General features: G+C 44.6%; 1 protein-coding gene across 1 annotated transcript in view; it reads right to left on the bottom strand.

The window, feature by feature from the left end:
* The window catches only part of dennd6a (DENN/MADD domain containing 6A), a 57097-nt gene extending 42166 nt beyond the window's left edge, over positions 1-14931 (bottom strand). The window contains exons 1-3 of the mRNA XM_031825855.1: positions 14601-14931; positions 14330-14368; positions 14186-14228 (exon numbers count right to left, since the gene is read on the bottom strand). Of these exons, the coding sequence (XP_031681715.1) occupies positions 14186-14228; positions 14330-14368; positions 14601-14828 (310 nt within the window). The 5' untranslated portion in view covers positions 14829-14931. The remainder of the gene's footprint in view (positions 1-14185; positions 14229-14329; positions 14369-14600) is intronic.
* Positions 14932-17442: the final 2511 nt, after the last annotated feature.

Raw genomic sequence — 17442 nt, 5'->3', positions numbered from 1 at the left:
ACTATTTTTTTGTGAAGAATCAACAACAAGTGGGACACAATCATGAAGTGGAACGACATTTATTGGATATTTCAAACATTTTTAACAAATCAAAAACTGAAGAATTGGGCGTGCAAAATTATTCAGCCCCCTTAAGTTAATACTTTGTAGCGCCACCTTTTGCTGCGATTACAGCTGTAAGTCGCTTGGGGTATGTCTCTATCAGTTTTGCACATCGAGAGACTGACATTTTTTCCCATTCCTCCTTGCAAAACAGCTCGAGCTCAGTGAGGTTGGATGGAGAGCATTTGTGAACAGCAGTTTTCAGTTCTTTCCACAGATTCTCGATTGGATTCAGGTCTGGACTTTGACTTGGCCATTCTAACACCTGGATATGTTTATTTTTGAACCATTCCATTGTAGATTTTGCTTTATGTTTTGGATCATTGTCTTGTTGGAAGACAAATCTCCGTCCCAGTCTCAGGTCTTTTGCAGACTCCATCAGGTTTTCTTCCAGAATGGTCCTGTATTTGGCTCCATCCATCTTCCCATCAATTTTAACCATCTTCCCTGTCCCTGCTGAAGAAAAGCAGGCCCAAACCATGATGCTGCCACCACCATGTTTGACAGTGGGGATGGTGTGTTCAGGGTGATGAGCTGTGTTGCTTTTACGCCAAACATAAGGTTTTGCATTGTTGCCAAAAAGTTCCATTTTGGTTTCATCTGACCAGAGCACCTTCTTCCACATGTTTGGTGTGTCTCCCAGGTGGCTTGTGGCAAACTTTAAACAACACTTTTTATGGATATCTTTAAGAAATGGCTTTCTTCTTGCCACTCTTCCATAAAGGACAGATTTGTGCAATATACGACTGATTGTTGTCCTATGGACAGAGTCTCCCACCTCAGCTGTAGATCTCTGCAGTTCATCCAGAGTGATCATGGGCCTCTTGGCTGCATCTCTGATCAGTCTTCTCCTTGTATGAGCTGAAAGTTTAGAGGGACGGCCAGGTCTTGGTAGATTTGCAGTGGTCTGATACTCCTTCCATTTCAATATTATCGCTTGCACAGTGCTCCTTGGGATGTTTAAAGCTTGGGAAATCTTTTTGTATCCAAATCCGGCTTTAAACTTCTTCACAACAGTATCTCGGACCTGCCTGGTGTGTTCCTTGTTCTTCATGATGCTCTCTGCGCTTTTAACGGACCTCTGAGACTATCACAGTGCAGGTGCATTTATACGGAGACTTGATTACACACAGGTGGATTGTATTTATCATTAGTCATTTAGGTCAACATTGGATCATTCAGAGATCCTCACTGAACTTCTGGAGAGAGTTTTCTGCACTGAAAGTAAAGGGGCTGAATAATTTTGCACGCCCAATTTTTCAGTTTTTGATTTGTTAAAAAGGTTTGAAATATCCAATAAATGTCGTTCCACTTCATGATTGTGTCCCACTTGTTGATTCTTCACAAAAAAATACAGTTTTATATCTTTATGTTTGAAGCCTGAAATGTGGCAAAAGGTCGCAAAGTTCAAGGGGGCCGAATACTTTCGCAAGGCACTGTATATATAAGTAGGGCTAGTGACTAGGCAACAGCATAGATAGATAACAGTAACAGCAGCGTATGTGAAGGCAAAAGAGTCGGTTCAAAAAAGGGAATATCCAATACAAAACTAACTTTGGGCCTCTTGGACTTCATCCAAGTATGACTAATGTCCCTAAAACAATTATATATTTGTGCTATGTGTCACATTGTTGTTTCAATGAGTCAGGCTAGGTAAATAATTTGATCTGATGGTAAAAAAAAAGTGTTGCATAGTCCCAGTCGTTATTAGACAGAACATCGCGGCCCGCGGGGAAAAAAAAATGTGTTGCATAGTCCCAGTCGTTATTAGACAGAACATCGCGGCCCGCGGGGAAAAAAACAATGTGTTGCATAGTCCCAGTCGTTATTAGACAGAACATCGCGGCCCGCGGGGAAAAAAACAATGTGTTGCATAGTCCCAGTCGTTATTAGACAGAACATCGCGGCCCGCGGGGAGAAAAACAATGTGTTGCATAGTCCCAGTCGTTATTAGACAGAACATCGCGGCCCGCGGGGAAAAAAACTATGTGTTGCATAGTCCCAGTCGTTATTAGACAGAACATCGCGGCCCGCGGGGAAAAAAACAATGTGTTGCATAGTCCCAGTCGTTATTAGACAGAACATCGCGGCCCGTGGGGAAAAAAACAATGTGTTGCATAGTCCCAGTCGTTATTAGACAGAACATCGCGGCCCGCGGGGAAAAAAACAATGTGTTGCATAGTCCCAGTCGTTATTAGACAGAACATCGCGGCCCGCGGGGAAAAAAACAATGTGTTGCATAGTCCCAGTCGTTATTAGACAGAACATCGCGGCCCGCGGGGAAAAAAACAATGTGTGGCTCACAGCAAATCTAAAAATCACATTTTCCCTAAACACAATTTTTTTTGTCTGTTTGTTGTAGTGAATTACAAAACTAAATGTAAGTAAAAACACAACGTCTAAAGGTTCCTTACCAACATGGCTCCCGACCTCCAAGCCATAAGACTGGTGAACCTATCAAACCCAGACCATTTGGATTGACAACCGTTTTATGTTGCCCTGACATTATGCCCACACACTGGACTCTACCCCCTACCCCCCACACACACACACTGGACTCTACCCACACCCACACACACTGGACTCTACCCCCTACCCCCCCACACACACACACACACACACTGGACTCTACCCCCCCACACACACACACTGGACTCTACCCACACACACACAGGACTCTACCCACACACACACACAGGACTCTACCCACACACACACACACACAGGACTCTACCCACACACACACACACACAGGACTCTACCCACACACACACTGGACTCTACCCACACTGGACTCTACACCCCACACACACTGGACTCTACACCCCACACACACACACACTGGACTCTACACCCCACACACACACACACTGGACTCTACACCCCACACACACACACACACACACTGGACTCTACACCCCACACACACACACTGGACTCTACCCACACTGGACTCTACCCACACACACACAGGACTCTACCCACACACACACACACACACACTGGACTCTACACCCCACACACACACACACTGGACTCTACACCCCACACACACACACACACACTGGACTCTACACCCCACACACACACACACACTGGACTCTACACCCCACACACACACACACTGGACTCTACCCACACACACACTGGACTCTACAGCCCACACACACACACACTGGACTCTACACCCCACACACACACACACACTGGACTCTACACCCCACACACACACACACTGGACTCTACCCACACACACACTGGACTCTACACCCCACACACACTGGACTCTACACCCCACACACACTGGACTCTACACCCCACACACACTGGACTCTACACCCCACACCCCACACACACACACTGGACTCTACACCCCACACACACACACTGGACTCTACACCCCACACACACACACACTGGACTCTACCCACACACACACTGGACTCTACCCACACACACACTGGACTCTACACCCCACACACACTGGACTCTACACCCCACACACACTGGACTCTACACCCCACACACACTGGACTCTACACCCCACACACACTGGACTCTACACCCCACACACACACACACTGGACTCTACACCCCACACACACACACACACACACACTGGACTCTACACCCCCCCACACACACACTGGACTCTACACCCCCCACACACACACTGGACTCTACACCCCACACACACACTGGACTCTACCCCCTACACACCCACACTGGACTCTACCCCCTACACACCCACACTGGACTCTACCCCCTACACACCCACACTGGACTCTACCTACACTGGACTCTACCCACACACACACACACAGGACTCTACCCACACACACACTGGACTCTACCAACACACACACACACACACAGGACTCTACACCCCACACACACACTGGACTCTACCCCCTACACACACACACTGGACTCTACCCACACAGGACTCTACCCACACACACAGGTCTCTACCCACACACACACACACACACACACAAAGGACTCTACCCACACACACTGGACTCTACCCACACACACTGGACTCTACACACACACACACTGGACTCTACACCCCGCACACACACAGGACTCTACCCCCCCCCCCACCCACACACACACACTGGACTCTACACCCCACACACACACACACAGAGGACTCTACCCACACACACACACACTGGACTCTACACCCCACACACACACACACACTGGACTCTACCCACACGCACAGGACTCTACCCACACACACAGGACTCTACCCACACACACAGGACTCTACCCCCCCCCCCACACACACTGGACTCTACACCCCACACTGGACTCTACACCCCACACACACACACACACTGGACTCTACCCACACAGGACTCTACCCACACACACACACACACACGGGACTCTACACACACACTGGACTCTACACCCCACACACACACTGGACTCTACACCCCACACACACACACAAATAAAAGCTGTCATTAAGGCAGAGGGTGGCTACTTTGAAGAATATAAATATATTTTGATTTGTTGAACACTTTTTTTGGTTACTACATGATTCCATATGGTGTCATTTCATAGTTGATGTCTTCACTATTATTCTACGATGTAGAAATTAGTCAAAATAAATAAACTCTTGAATGAGTAGGTGTGTCCAAACTTTTGACTAGTACTGTAAGTGTGTACTTACTACTTAGAAAAGTAGGATAGTCCAGAGAAAATAACAGCTTTATATAAACTCAGCTGTTGCCTGACACCCAATCAGCTGTGGAGTAAATGACTGACTCCATGTCTGGAGCAGCGTTTCAGGGGCGTGTCTAACATGTGTCGGGGGCGTGTCTAACATGGGCGTGATACAGGGTGTCGGGGGCGTGTCTAACATGGGCGTGATACAGGGTGTCGGGGGCGTGTCTAACATGGGCGTGATACAGGGTGTCGGGGGCGTGTCTAACATGGGCGTGATACAGGGTGTCGGGGGCGTGTCTAACATGGGCGTGATACAGGGTGTCGGGGGCGTGTCTAACATGGGCGTGATACAGGGTTTCAGGAAAATGTGGCGCCGTACATTTAACCTGCAGTATTTAAGAAATGTACCGGACCCATATGCATTGGGTGTGTAACCTGATTAGAGTGTCCACCCACGGTGCTCAGAATGACACAAATCATATTTAGATTATGGTAATTCATATTAACAGAACATGCAAGTTGAGGCTGCAACATTACGCTTCCCTTCTTACCAAATTACAATGCCCACCTTGAAGATGTTACAATAACTGTCACAGTTACCTTTCCTCAGCCAACAAGACAAATAACAAAATCACAGTGTGAATCTACTAACCCTCACAGTAGAAACATTTATCTAATTTTATTGGGCAGTTTGTCAAGAAGAAAAATGGCCTATTCCAAACAGACTTTGGGACAATAAATCACAAATTCATACAACCAGTAGGCCTAGGCAACACAAACACCTTACAAAGCAATGAGGCTGACGCAACAGCTCAGAATGTTTAGTTTAAAACATTTTAAGCGCAGCAATGTGCACAAGGCAGTAAGCCATAATGCAATTATCGGGAAAATACTGTTGCCAAAAGCGGTGAAAATAACAGTTAGAAATTTGGCTAGGATCATCATCAACTAGCACGGGATGCTAATAGGACTAGGATCATCATCAACTAGCACGGGATGCTAATAGGACTAGGATCATCATCAACTAGCACGGGATGCTAATAGGACTAGGATCCTCATCAACTAGCACGGGATGCTAATAGGACTAGGATCCTCATCAACTAGCACGGGATGCTAATAGGACTAGGATCCTCATCAACTAGCACGGGATGCTAATAGGACTAGGATCCTCATCAACTAGCACGGGATGCTAATAGGACTAGGATCCTCATCAACTAGGACGGGATGCTAATAGGACTAGGATCCTCATCAACTAGCACGGGATGCTAATAGGACTAGGACCCTCATCAACTAGCACGGGATGCTAATATGACTAGGACCCTCATCAACTAGCACGGGATGCTAATATGACTAGGATCATCATCAACTAGCACGGGATGCTAATAGGACTAGGATCATCATCAACTAGCACGGGATGGTAATATGACTAGGATCCTGGTAATATGACTAGGATCCTCATCAACTAGCACGGGATGCTAATATGACTAGGACCCTCATCAACTAGCACGGGATGATAATATGACTAGGATAATCATCAACTAGCACGGGATGCTAATATGACTAGGATCCTCATCAACTAGCACGGGATGCTAATATGACTAGGATCCTCATCAACTAGCACGGGATGCTAATAGGACTAGGATCCTCATCAACTAGCACGGGATGCTAATAGGACTAGGATCCTCATCAACTAGCACGGGATGCTAATAGGACTAGGATCCTCATCAACTAGCACGGGATGCTAATATGACTAGGATCCTCATCAACTAGCACGGGATGCTAATAGGACTAGGATCCTCATCAACTAGCACGGGATGCTAATAGGACTAGGATCCTCATCAACTAGCACGGGATGCTAATAGGACTAGGACCCTCATCAACTAGCACGGGATGCTAATATGACTAGGACCCTCATCAACTAGCACGGGATGCTAATATGACTAGGATCATCATCAACTAGCACGGGATGCTAATAGGACTAGGATCCTCATCAACTAGCACGGGATGGTAATATGACTAGGATCCTGGTAATATGACTAGGATCCTCATCAACTAGCACGGGATGCTAATATGACTAGGACCCTCATCAACTAGCACGGGATGATAATATGACTAGGATAATCATCAACTAGCACGGGATGCTAATATGACTAGGATCCTCATCAACTAGCACGGGATGCTAATATGACTAGGATCCTCATCAACTAGCACGGGATGCTAATAGGACTAGGATCCTCATCAACTAGCACGGGATGCTAATAGGACTAGGATCCTCATCAACTAGCACGGGATGCTAATAGGACTAGGATCCTCATCAACTAGCACGGGATGCTAATATGACTAGGATCCTCATCAACTAGCACGGGATGCTAATAGGACTAGGATCCTCATCAACTAGCACGGGATGCTAATAGGACTAGGATCCTCATCAACTAGCACGGGATGCTAATAGGACTAGGATCCTCATCAACTAGCACGGGATGCTAATATGACTAGGATCATCATCAACTAGCACGGGGTGCTAATATGACTAGGATCCTCATCAACTAGCACGGGATGCTAATAGGACTAGGATCCTCATCAACTAGCACGGGATGCTAATAGGACTAGGATCCTCATCAACTAGCACAGGATGCTAATAGGACTAGGATCCTCATCAACTAGCACGGGATGCTAATATGACTAGGATCATCATCAACTAGCACGGGATGCTAATATGACTAGGATCCTCATCAACTAGCACGGGATGCTAATAGGACTAGGATCCTCAACTAGCACGGGATGCTAATAGGACTAGGATCCTCATCAACTAGCACAGGATGTAATAGGACTAGGATCCTCATCAACTAGCACGGGATGCTAATATGACTAGGATCATCATCAACTAGCACGGGATGATAATATGACTAGGATCCTCATCAACTAGCACGGGATGCTAATAGGACTAGGATCCTCATCAACTAGCACGGGATGCTAATAGGACTAGGATCCTCATCAACTAGCACGTGCTTCTCCACCTGCATTGCTTGCTGTTTGGGGTTTTAGGCTGGGTTTCTGTACAGCACTTTGAGATATCAGCTGATGTACGAAGGGCTATATAAATAAATTTGATTTGATTTGATTTGATGATAATATGACTAGGATCCTCATCAACTAGCACAGGATGCTAATAGGACTAGGATCCTCATCAACTAGCACGGGATGCTAATATGACTAGGATCATCATCAACTAGCACGGGATGCTAATATGACTAGGATCCTCATCAACTAGCACGGGATGCTAATAGGACTAGGATCCTCATCAACTAGCACGGGATGCTAATAGGACTAGGATCCTCATCAACTAGCACAGGATGTAATAGGACTAGGATCCTCATCAACTAGCACGGGATGATATGACTAGGATCCTCATCAACTAGCACGGGATGCTAATAGGACTAGGATCCTCATCAACTAGCACGGGATGCTAATAGGACTAGGATCCTCATCAACTAGCACGGGATGATAATAGGACTAGGATCCTCATCAACTAGCACGGGATGCTAATATGACTAGGATCATCATCAACTAGCACGGGATGATAATATGACTAGGATCATCGTCAACTAGTACGGGATGCTAATAGGACTGGGATCATCGTCAACTAGCACGGGATGCTAATAGGACTAGGATCATCAACTAGCACGGGATGCTAATATGACTAGGATCATCGTCAACTAGCACGGGATGCTAATAGGCCTAGGATCATCGTCAACTAGCACGGGATGCTAATAGGACTAGGATCATCATCAACGAGCACGGGATGCTAATATGACTAGGATCACCATCAACGAGCACGGGATGCTAATATGACTAGGATCACCATCAACTAGCACGGGATGCTAATATGACTAGGATCATCATCAACTAGCACGGGATGCTAATATGACTAGGATCATCATCAACTAGCACGGGATGCTAATATGACTAGGATCATCATCAACTAGCACGGGATGCTAATATGACTAGGATCATCATCAACTAGCACGGGATGCTAATATGACTAGGATCATCATCAACTAGCACGGGATGCTAATATGACTAGGATCATCATCAACTTGTGGTTCCAAGATGGCGTAGCAGTAAGTCGTCCTGTCGTGTCCCTGTATATTTCGTTTATTTTTCGTTTTTTTACATAGCTATCCCTTTAAAAACATTTTGCTAAACCTAAGCTTCCAAATACTCTCCTGCTACCCACCTCACCCAATGTAGCTATTTTTCCTAAAGTATTTATATTTACTTCGGAACCCCTCAACTGAAGCTAGCCAGATAACCACCAGCTATGCTAGCGGTCTTCAGCTAACCGGTCATCAGCTAACCTGTAGTTCGGAAAGCTCTCGCCAGTTCGAACAACGCGACTCTAACCAGAGCATAACGGACCTATTTATTTTTCATCCCCGGATTCCCACCGCAAACGGAACATTTTTCAGCTGGATTTTTCAGCTGGATCTTCACAACTAGCTATCTAGCTAAACCCGGATGATTACCCCTGGCTAGCGTTTCCACCCACTTAGCTTGAAGCTAGCCCGGCCTGCGCTACCACCGTAGCATACTCCTGAGCTACAATACCCGGGCCCACGACCGGTCTATCGATGTCACCGCATGAAGAGGAATAAACAGACTCACCCCATCGCGCCGTCCCCCAAAGGCTAACTCTCTAGCCCTCGCTATCTCCCTGCTTGCTAATTCGGCCTGCTAACTGCTAGCTTGTCCAGCTCCGGTCCGCTAACTGCTACCTTGTCTAGCCCGGGCCTACAAACTGTTAGCTTGTTAGCACAGGCCTGCTAACCGCCTGAATCGCCGCGTCCCAAACGCTCACCGGACCCATATTTACTTTCTATCTCTTTTGACTTTTAATTTGTTTCTACCTTCCGGAAACCTGCCTCACCCAATGTGATACGGAATCGCTATTATTTATTTTTATTTTTAGAACACACTCAAGAACCTCCAGAAGCTAACCAGCTAACTAGCTACAAGCTATTTAGTCATTGTTCGTTTTTTTTTTTTACCTGGATAACACTCGCCAGTCCAGCTTCCCTGCCCCATCCACCGCTGCCCCCTGGACACTGATCTCTTGGCTACATAGCTGATGCACGCTGGACTGTCCATAAATCACGGTACTCCATTCTGCTTGTTTGTTTTATCTGTTGGCCCCGTTGCCTAGTCTACGCCATTTTACCTGCTGTTGTTGTGCTAGCTGATTAGCTGTTGTCTCACCTACTGTTTTAGCTAGCTTTCCCAATTCAACACCTGTGATTACTGTATGCCTCGCTGTATGTCTCTCTCAAATGTCAATATGCCTTGTATACTGTTGTTCAGGTTAGTTATCATTGTTTTAGTTCACAATGGAGCCCCTAGTTCCACTCTTCATACCCCTGATAACTCCTTTGTCCCACCTCCCACACATGCGGTGACCTCACCCATTACTACCAGCATGTCCAGAGATACAACCTCTCTCATCATCACCCAGTGCCTGGGCTTACCTCCGCTGTACCCGCACCCCACCATACCCCTGTCTGCGCATTATGCCCTGAATATATTCTACCATGCCCAGAAACCTGCTCCTCTTATTCTCTGTCCCCAACGCTCTAGGCGACCAGTTTTGATAGCCTTTAGCCGCACCCTCATACTACTCCTTCTCTGTTCCGCAGGTGATGTGGAGGTAAACCCAGGCCCTGCATGTCCCCAGGCACCCTCATTTGTTGACTTCTGTGTTCGAAAAAGCCTTGGTTTCATGCATGTCAACATCAGAAGCCTCCTCCCTAAGTTTGTCTTACTCACTGCTTTAGCACACTCTGCTAACCCTGATGTCCTTGCTGTGTCTGAATCCTGGCTCAGGAAGGCCACCAAAAATTCAGAGATTTCCATACCCAACTATAACATCTTCCGTCAAGATAGAACTGCCAAAGGGGGAGGAGTTGCAGTTTACTGCAGAGATAGCCTGCAAAGTAATGTCATACTTTCCAGGTCCATACCCAAACAGTTCGAACTACTAATTTTGAAAATTACTCTCTCCAGAAACAAGTCTCTCACGGTTGCCGCCTGCTACCGACCCCCCTCAGCTCCCAGCTGTGCCCTGGACACCATTTGTGAATTGATCGCCCCCCATCTAGTTTCAGAGTTTGTTCTGTTAGGTGACCTAAACTGGGATATGCTTAACACCCCGCCAGTCCTACAATCTAAGCTAGATGCCCTCAATCTCACACAAATCATCAAGGAACCCACCAGGTACAACCCTAACTCTGTAAACAAGGGCACCCTCATAGACGTCATCCTGACCAACTGGCCCTCCAAATACACCTCCGCTGTCTTCAACCAGGATCTCAGCGATCACTGCCTCATTGCCTGTATCCGCTACGGAGCCGCAGTCAAACGACCACCACTCATCACTGTCAAACGCTCCCTAAAACACTTCTGTGAGCAGGCCTTTCTAATCGACCTGGCCCGGGTATCCTGGAAGGACATTGACCTCATCCCGTCAGTTGAGGATGCCTGGTCATTCTTTAAAAGTAACTTCCTCACCATTTTAGATAAGCATGCTCCGTTCAAAAAATGCAGAACTAAGAACAGATACAGCCCTTGGTTCACCCCAGACCTGACTGCCCTCGACCAGCACAAAAACATCCTGTGGCGGACTGCAATAGCATCGAATAGTCCCCGTGATATGCAACTGTTCAGGGAAGTCCGGAACCAATACACGCAGTCAGTCAGGAAAGCTAAGGCCAGCTTCTTCAGGCAGAAGTTTGCATCCTGTAGCTCCAACTCCAAAAAGTTCTGGGACACTGTGAAGTCCATGGAGAACAAGAGCACCTCCTCCCAGCTGCCCACTGCACTGAGGCTAGGTAACACGGTCACCACTGATAAATCCATGATTATCGAAAACTTCAATAAGCATTTCTCAACGGCTGGCCATGCCTTCCGCCTGGCTACTTCAACCTCTGCCAACAGCTCCGCCCCCCCCGCAGCTCCTCGCCCAAGCCTCTCCAGGTTCTCCTTTACCCAAATCCAGATAGCAGATGTTCTGAAAGAGCTGCAAAACCTGGACCCGTACAAATCAGCTGGGCTTGACAATCTGGACCCTCTATTTCTGAAACTATCTGCCACCATTGTCGCAACCCCTATTACCAGCCTGTTCAACCTCTCTTTCATCTCGTCTGAGATCCCCAAGGATTGGAAAGCTGCCGCAGTCATCCCCCTCTTCAAAGGGGGAGACACCCTGGACCCAAACTGTTACAGACCTATATCCATCCTGCCCTGCCTATCTAAGGTCTTCGAAAGCCAAGTCAACAAACAGATCACTGACCATCTCGAATCCCACCGTACCTTCTCCGCTGTGCAATCTGGTTTCCGAGCCGGTCATGGGTGCACCTCAGCCACACTCAAGGTACTAAACGACATCATAACCGCCATCGATAAAAGACAGTACTGTGCAGCCGTCTTCATCGACCTTGCCAAGGCTTTCGACTCTGTCAATCACCATATTCTTATCGGCAGACTCAGTAGCCTCGGTTTTTCGGATGACTGCCTTGCCTGGTTCACCAATTACTTTGCAGACAGAGTTCAGTGTGTCAAATCAGAGGGCATGCTGTCCGGTCCTCTGGCAGTCTCTATGGGGGTGCCACAGGGTTCAATTCTCGGGCCGACTCTTTTCTCTGTGTATATCAATGATGTTGCTCTTGCTGCGGGCGATTCCCTGATCCACCTCTACGCAGACGACACCATTCTATATACTTTCGGCCCGTCTTTGGACACTGTGCCATCTAACCTCCAAACAAGCTTCAATGCCATACAACACTCCTTCCGTGGCCTCCAACTGCTCTTAAACGCTAGTAAAACCAAATGCATGCTTTTCAACCGGTCGCTGCCTGCACCCGCATGCCCGACTAGCATCACCACCCTGGATGGTTCCGACCTAGAATATGTGGACGTCTAGAAGTACCTAGGTGTCTGGCTAGACTGCAAACTCTCCTTCCAGACTCATATCAAACATCTCCAATCGAAAATCAAATCAAGAGTCGGCTTTCTATTCCGCAACAAAGCCTCCTTCACTCAAGCCGCCAAGCTTACCCTAGTAAAACTGACTATCCTACCGATCCTCGACTTCGGCGATGTCATCTACAAAATGGCTTCCAACACTCTACTCAGCAAACTGGATGCAGTCTATCACAGTGCCATCCGTTTTGTCACTAAAGCACCTTATACCACCCACCACTGCGACTTGTATGCTCTAGTCGGCTGGCCCTCGCTACATATTCGTCGCCAGACCCACTGGCTCCAGGTCATCTACAAGTCTATGCTAGGTAAAGCTCCGCCTTATCTCAGCTCACTGGTCACGATGGCAACACCCATCCGTAGCACGCGCTCCAGCAGGTGTATCTCACTGATCATCCCTAAAGCCAACACCTCATTTGGCCGCCTTTCGTTCCAGTACTCTGCTGCCTGTGACTGGAACGAATTGCAAAAATCGCTGAAGTTGGAGACTTTTATCTCCCTCACCAACTTCAAACATCAGCTATCTGAGCAGCTAACCGATCGCTGCAGCTGTACATAGTCTATTGGTAAATAGCCCACCCTTTTCACCTACCTCATCCCCATACTGTTTTTATTTATTTACTTTTCTGCTCTTCTGCACACCAATATCTCTACCTGTACATGACCATCTGATCATTTATCACTCCAGTGTTAATCTGCAAAATTGTAATTATTTGCCTACCTCCTCATGCCTTTTGCACACATTGTATATAGACCCCCCCTTTGTTTTCTACTGTGTTATTGACTTGTTAATTGTTTACTCCATGTGTAACTCTGTTGTATGCTCACACTGCTATGCTTTATCTTGGCCAGGTCGCAGTTGCAAATGAGAACTTGTTCTCAACTAGCCTACCTGGTTAAATAAAGGTGAAATAAAAAAATAAAAAAAATAAATGGGATGCTAATATGACTAGGATTGTGCCTTTGGCTGTTGGACAATGAAAGTTGATTTGAAAACCAATAGAACAGGAGAGAAAGTAGTCTCAGTGGCATATGGAAGTCAATCAAATAATTGCCTCCAATGGTCGGATTTTACTCTGAAAAAATATGCTATTTTTAAATCATGGGAATAAAAACTGCATGAAACTTTATTTAGACCTTTTTTGTCAGTAAATACATGCCGAGGCGGAATTTATGACGATAGTTACTCATCGAGACTCCGTACTTTGCTAAGTAACGACCGTATTGACATTATTAATCTGGTGAATTGCAAGTGAACGACCGCTTCCTTGGTTTAAAGGAAAATCGTCAAATTCAACGTTTCCTGTAAACCCAGATCCCTATAAAACCAGATTCTGGTTCATGAGAGACTATGAAGGAAGGAGCTTACCTGAGTTGGAGTCTGGGAATGACAGGTAGCAGATACTTGTTTTCTGGAACAAAAATAAGGTGACAGTTTATTTGATGTGACGTTTCAATACAATACAAGACAGTCAGTGTGATACATGAGGTTACTTTTGAAAACATAACTTGCCTCCTTCTCGGATAGTTTTGAATGGTGTGGGTAGATGACCTGCAAGAGAGAGAAACAACAGTTGGCTAGCTAACGTAGCTGTTAACGCGGATAGCTAGCTAACTAGATGCTAACTATATAACGTTACTTTAAAATTCCAATAGCTTGCTAAAGAACATTAGCCAGATATAGTTAGCTACGACTAACACCATTAGCTAGTGAGCCAGCTAAGCTTTAGCTATCCATCTAACGAATTGACAACAAGCAGAGAAAGGTATTTATTTCACTGTACCTCCACCGCCTGGCCGAGTTCTAGATCAAACCCGACGACACAGATACAGTGTAGCCAGGCAGAGAAGCGATCCCACGGGAGGAGAAGCGGGTCCGTGTCCTCCTCTCCTCCAGGCCCGACGGTTAATGTTATTTCTTCAGCTGGAGAGATGCTCACATCCTCGTCTCCAACCTCTTCAGGCTCTGCGAGTTGCTCCTCTATCTCCTCAGAGCCCTGCAAAGCCATCATGAAACCCGACGGTGGAAATTGCTTCCTTTAGATAACTTTTATACTGGTCACTTTATTCTTCGATAGCAAGCTAACCAATGTACCCCACACGTAAAAAAAAAAACAGCCCTACGTAGTCCGGCGTGGCTACGCTACGTAAGTACGTAACGTTCCAACCAGAAATGCAGTAGCGGCACAAGCCCACTAGTTCGCGCTACAATCATGGGCGTTTTTAAAAAATGTTAACACATTTGCAAAACAATTTTTATTACCATATATCAACAAAAAAAAGAGGAATAGTCACACATGCAAACAAGCATACAAACAAACTATTTACATTGCCAGGAATCCTAAACAAACAAATCATATTCATTAAAAAAGTAGTAGTAGTGAAGTAGTGCCATATTGTTTAAACTCATTTATAAAGTGAAAAAGTTAGGTTTTGAATTAGACTATTTGCATTTGTGAATGTGAAATTTACCTAGTATTATTAACAGTTTAATTAAATATACTACATCTTTATGTCAGAATTTCTAAAATAAATCATTATATCAAAACGATTAAATAGTACAACCGGTTCTATTAAAACATTTTTTAAAATTCTGTATGTCAATCCAAAACATTCTACTATAAATACAGGCAAAAAGCAAATGCAAAATGGTCTCCTTCTCCGTTCCACAGAAATCACATTTATATTCAATATTCAGCTTGAATCTTTCCAAAACATGTTTCACAGGATAAATTCTATGTAACATTTTAAATGAAACTTTGTTACTGATACAATATTTGTTAGCAATTTTCCATGAATTCCCCCATTGTATATCACCATAGATATCTGACCAAAATAATCTTGCTGAGGGAATTGTAGTATCACAAACAATATTCCCTAATCTGTTTATTACTACATTTATCTTTGATGATAATATTTCCAATTAATATATTTTCATGTAAATCTATGTTACTTACATCAACCACAGAGGAATTTAAAAGAGATACAACACCCCTTGGAATTGCATCAAAAACAATTGCATATTATTTTGGGGTTATTGGAATTTGAAACTTATCAAGAAATGCCCCATATGAGAGTAGATATCCATCCTCATTCAGTAACTGACCAACCAAACTAATTATATTCTCAAACCAGTTATAAATCGTAAATCGTATATCTTTGTTGTTCCATAGAAAGTATCTGAGGGGGAAAATGGTGTTGCTACGCTAACATCCAAGCTAAAATTGCCTGCTAATGGAATTTGGCCAACTTTACTGGGATTTTATCAACATCAAAATTACAATGAAGCAAAAATTCTAAACCACCAACAGAGTCAAATAAATACTTAGGGAAGACATTCCAAATACTGTTCTGGTTCTTAATATATTTCAGAATCCAATTCATTATAAAAGTATTATTTAGAGTATTGACATCTAGAACCTCAAGACCTCCTTGTTCTTGGGTATTAGTGAGATTATATTTCTGTAGATAGTGAGGCTGGTTCTTCCAAATCAAATGATAAAGAATCTAATCTAAGTCCTTTACAATTTTAGGGGGTAAGTCAAGTGATAACGAGACATAAACCAATCTGGATAACCCTTCAGCTTTGGATAATAAAACCCGACCATATAACGAAATATCTCTCATTAAGTTCATCAAGTTCAATTTCTTCTTTGTTTTCTCATTAATGGGGTTAAAGTTCAATTCACTCATTTGTTATTCATCCTTGCATATAACAATTCCAAGATATATAATCTTATCTTTAATTGGGATGCCATATACTTCCTGTAAAACACAGTCCTTGAGTGGAAATAAGACTGACTTATTGATATTAATTTTCAAACCCGAAACTAAGGAAAAGTCTTCAATACAGGAAACTGCTTTAGAAACCTCATTCCTGTCTCTTAAAAATATGGTGGTATCATCAACCAGTTGACATAGTTTAAATTCCTTGCCAAGTGCTGAACCACCTTGAAAATTCCCTTTCTTGATATGAAGAGCCATTATTTGAGTAACCAATACAAATAAAAATGGGCTAATTGGGCAGCCCTGCCTAATGCCACGGCCAATATCAAATCTTTGGGATGTCCCGTGAGCTAGTTTTACAGAGCTAGTACAACCACTATATAAAGTTTGGACTGCTTTCAAAAAAAGTCACCAAACCCCCAAAAACATATTGCTTTGAACATAAACTCATGTTCTACAGTGTCAAAAGCTTTATAAAAATCAACAAACATAAGAAAACTATCATCAAGGATGAGGTCATTATAGTCAATCATATCTAAGATAAACCTGATGTTATTACTAATGTGTCGACCATGCATAAAACCAGATTGTTCTTCATCAATTATATGATGCAAGCCTTGTTTCAACCTCTTAGCAAATACAAGGGCAAATAATTTCCCATCATTATTCAACAGGCTAATGGGTCTCCAGTTGTCTATATAAAGACGGTCCTTATTAGGTTTGGGAATCAAAGTAATTCCACCTTGCTTTAAGGAAGCCGGTAACTCCCCTTTTTCTATTGATTCTTGAAACACAACAAGAATGAAAGGAATCCATTTATCATTGAAGGCTTTCTAAAACTCGCTTATTAAACCATAATTTCCGGGGTACCTATTGTCCTTAAGGCTTTTAATACAGTCT

This window comes from Oncorhynchus kisutch, linkage group LG5 (genome assembly GCF_002021735.2).
Source record: "Oncorhynchus kisutch isolate 150728-3 linkage group LG5, Okis_V2, whole genome shotgun sequence".
Lineage (NCBI taxonomy): Eukaryota > Metazoa > Chordata > Actinopteri > Salmoniformes > Salmonidae > Oncorhynchus > Oncorhynchus kisutch.
The sequence above is the reverse complement of the archived record's forward strand: the minus strand, read 5'-3'. Positions and strand labels throughout refer to the sequence as shown.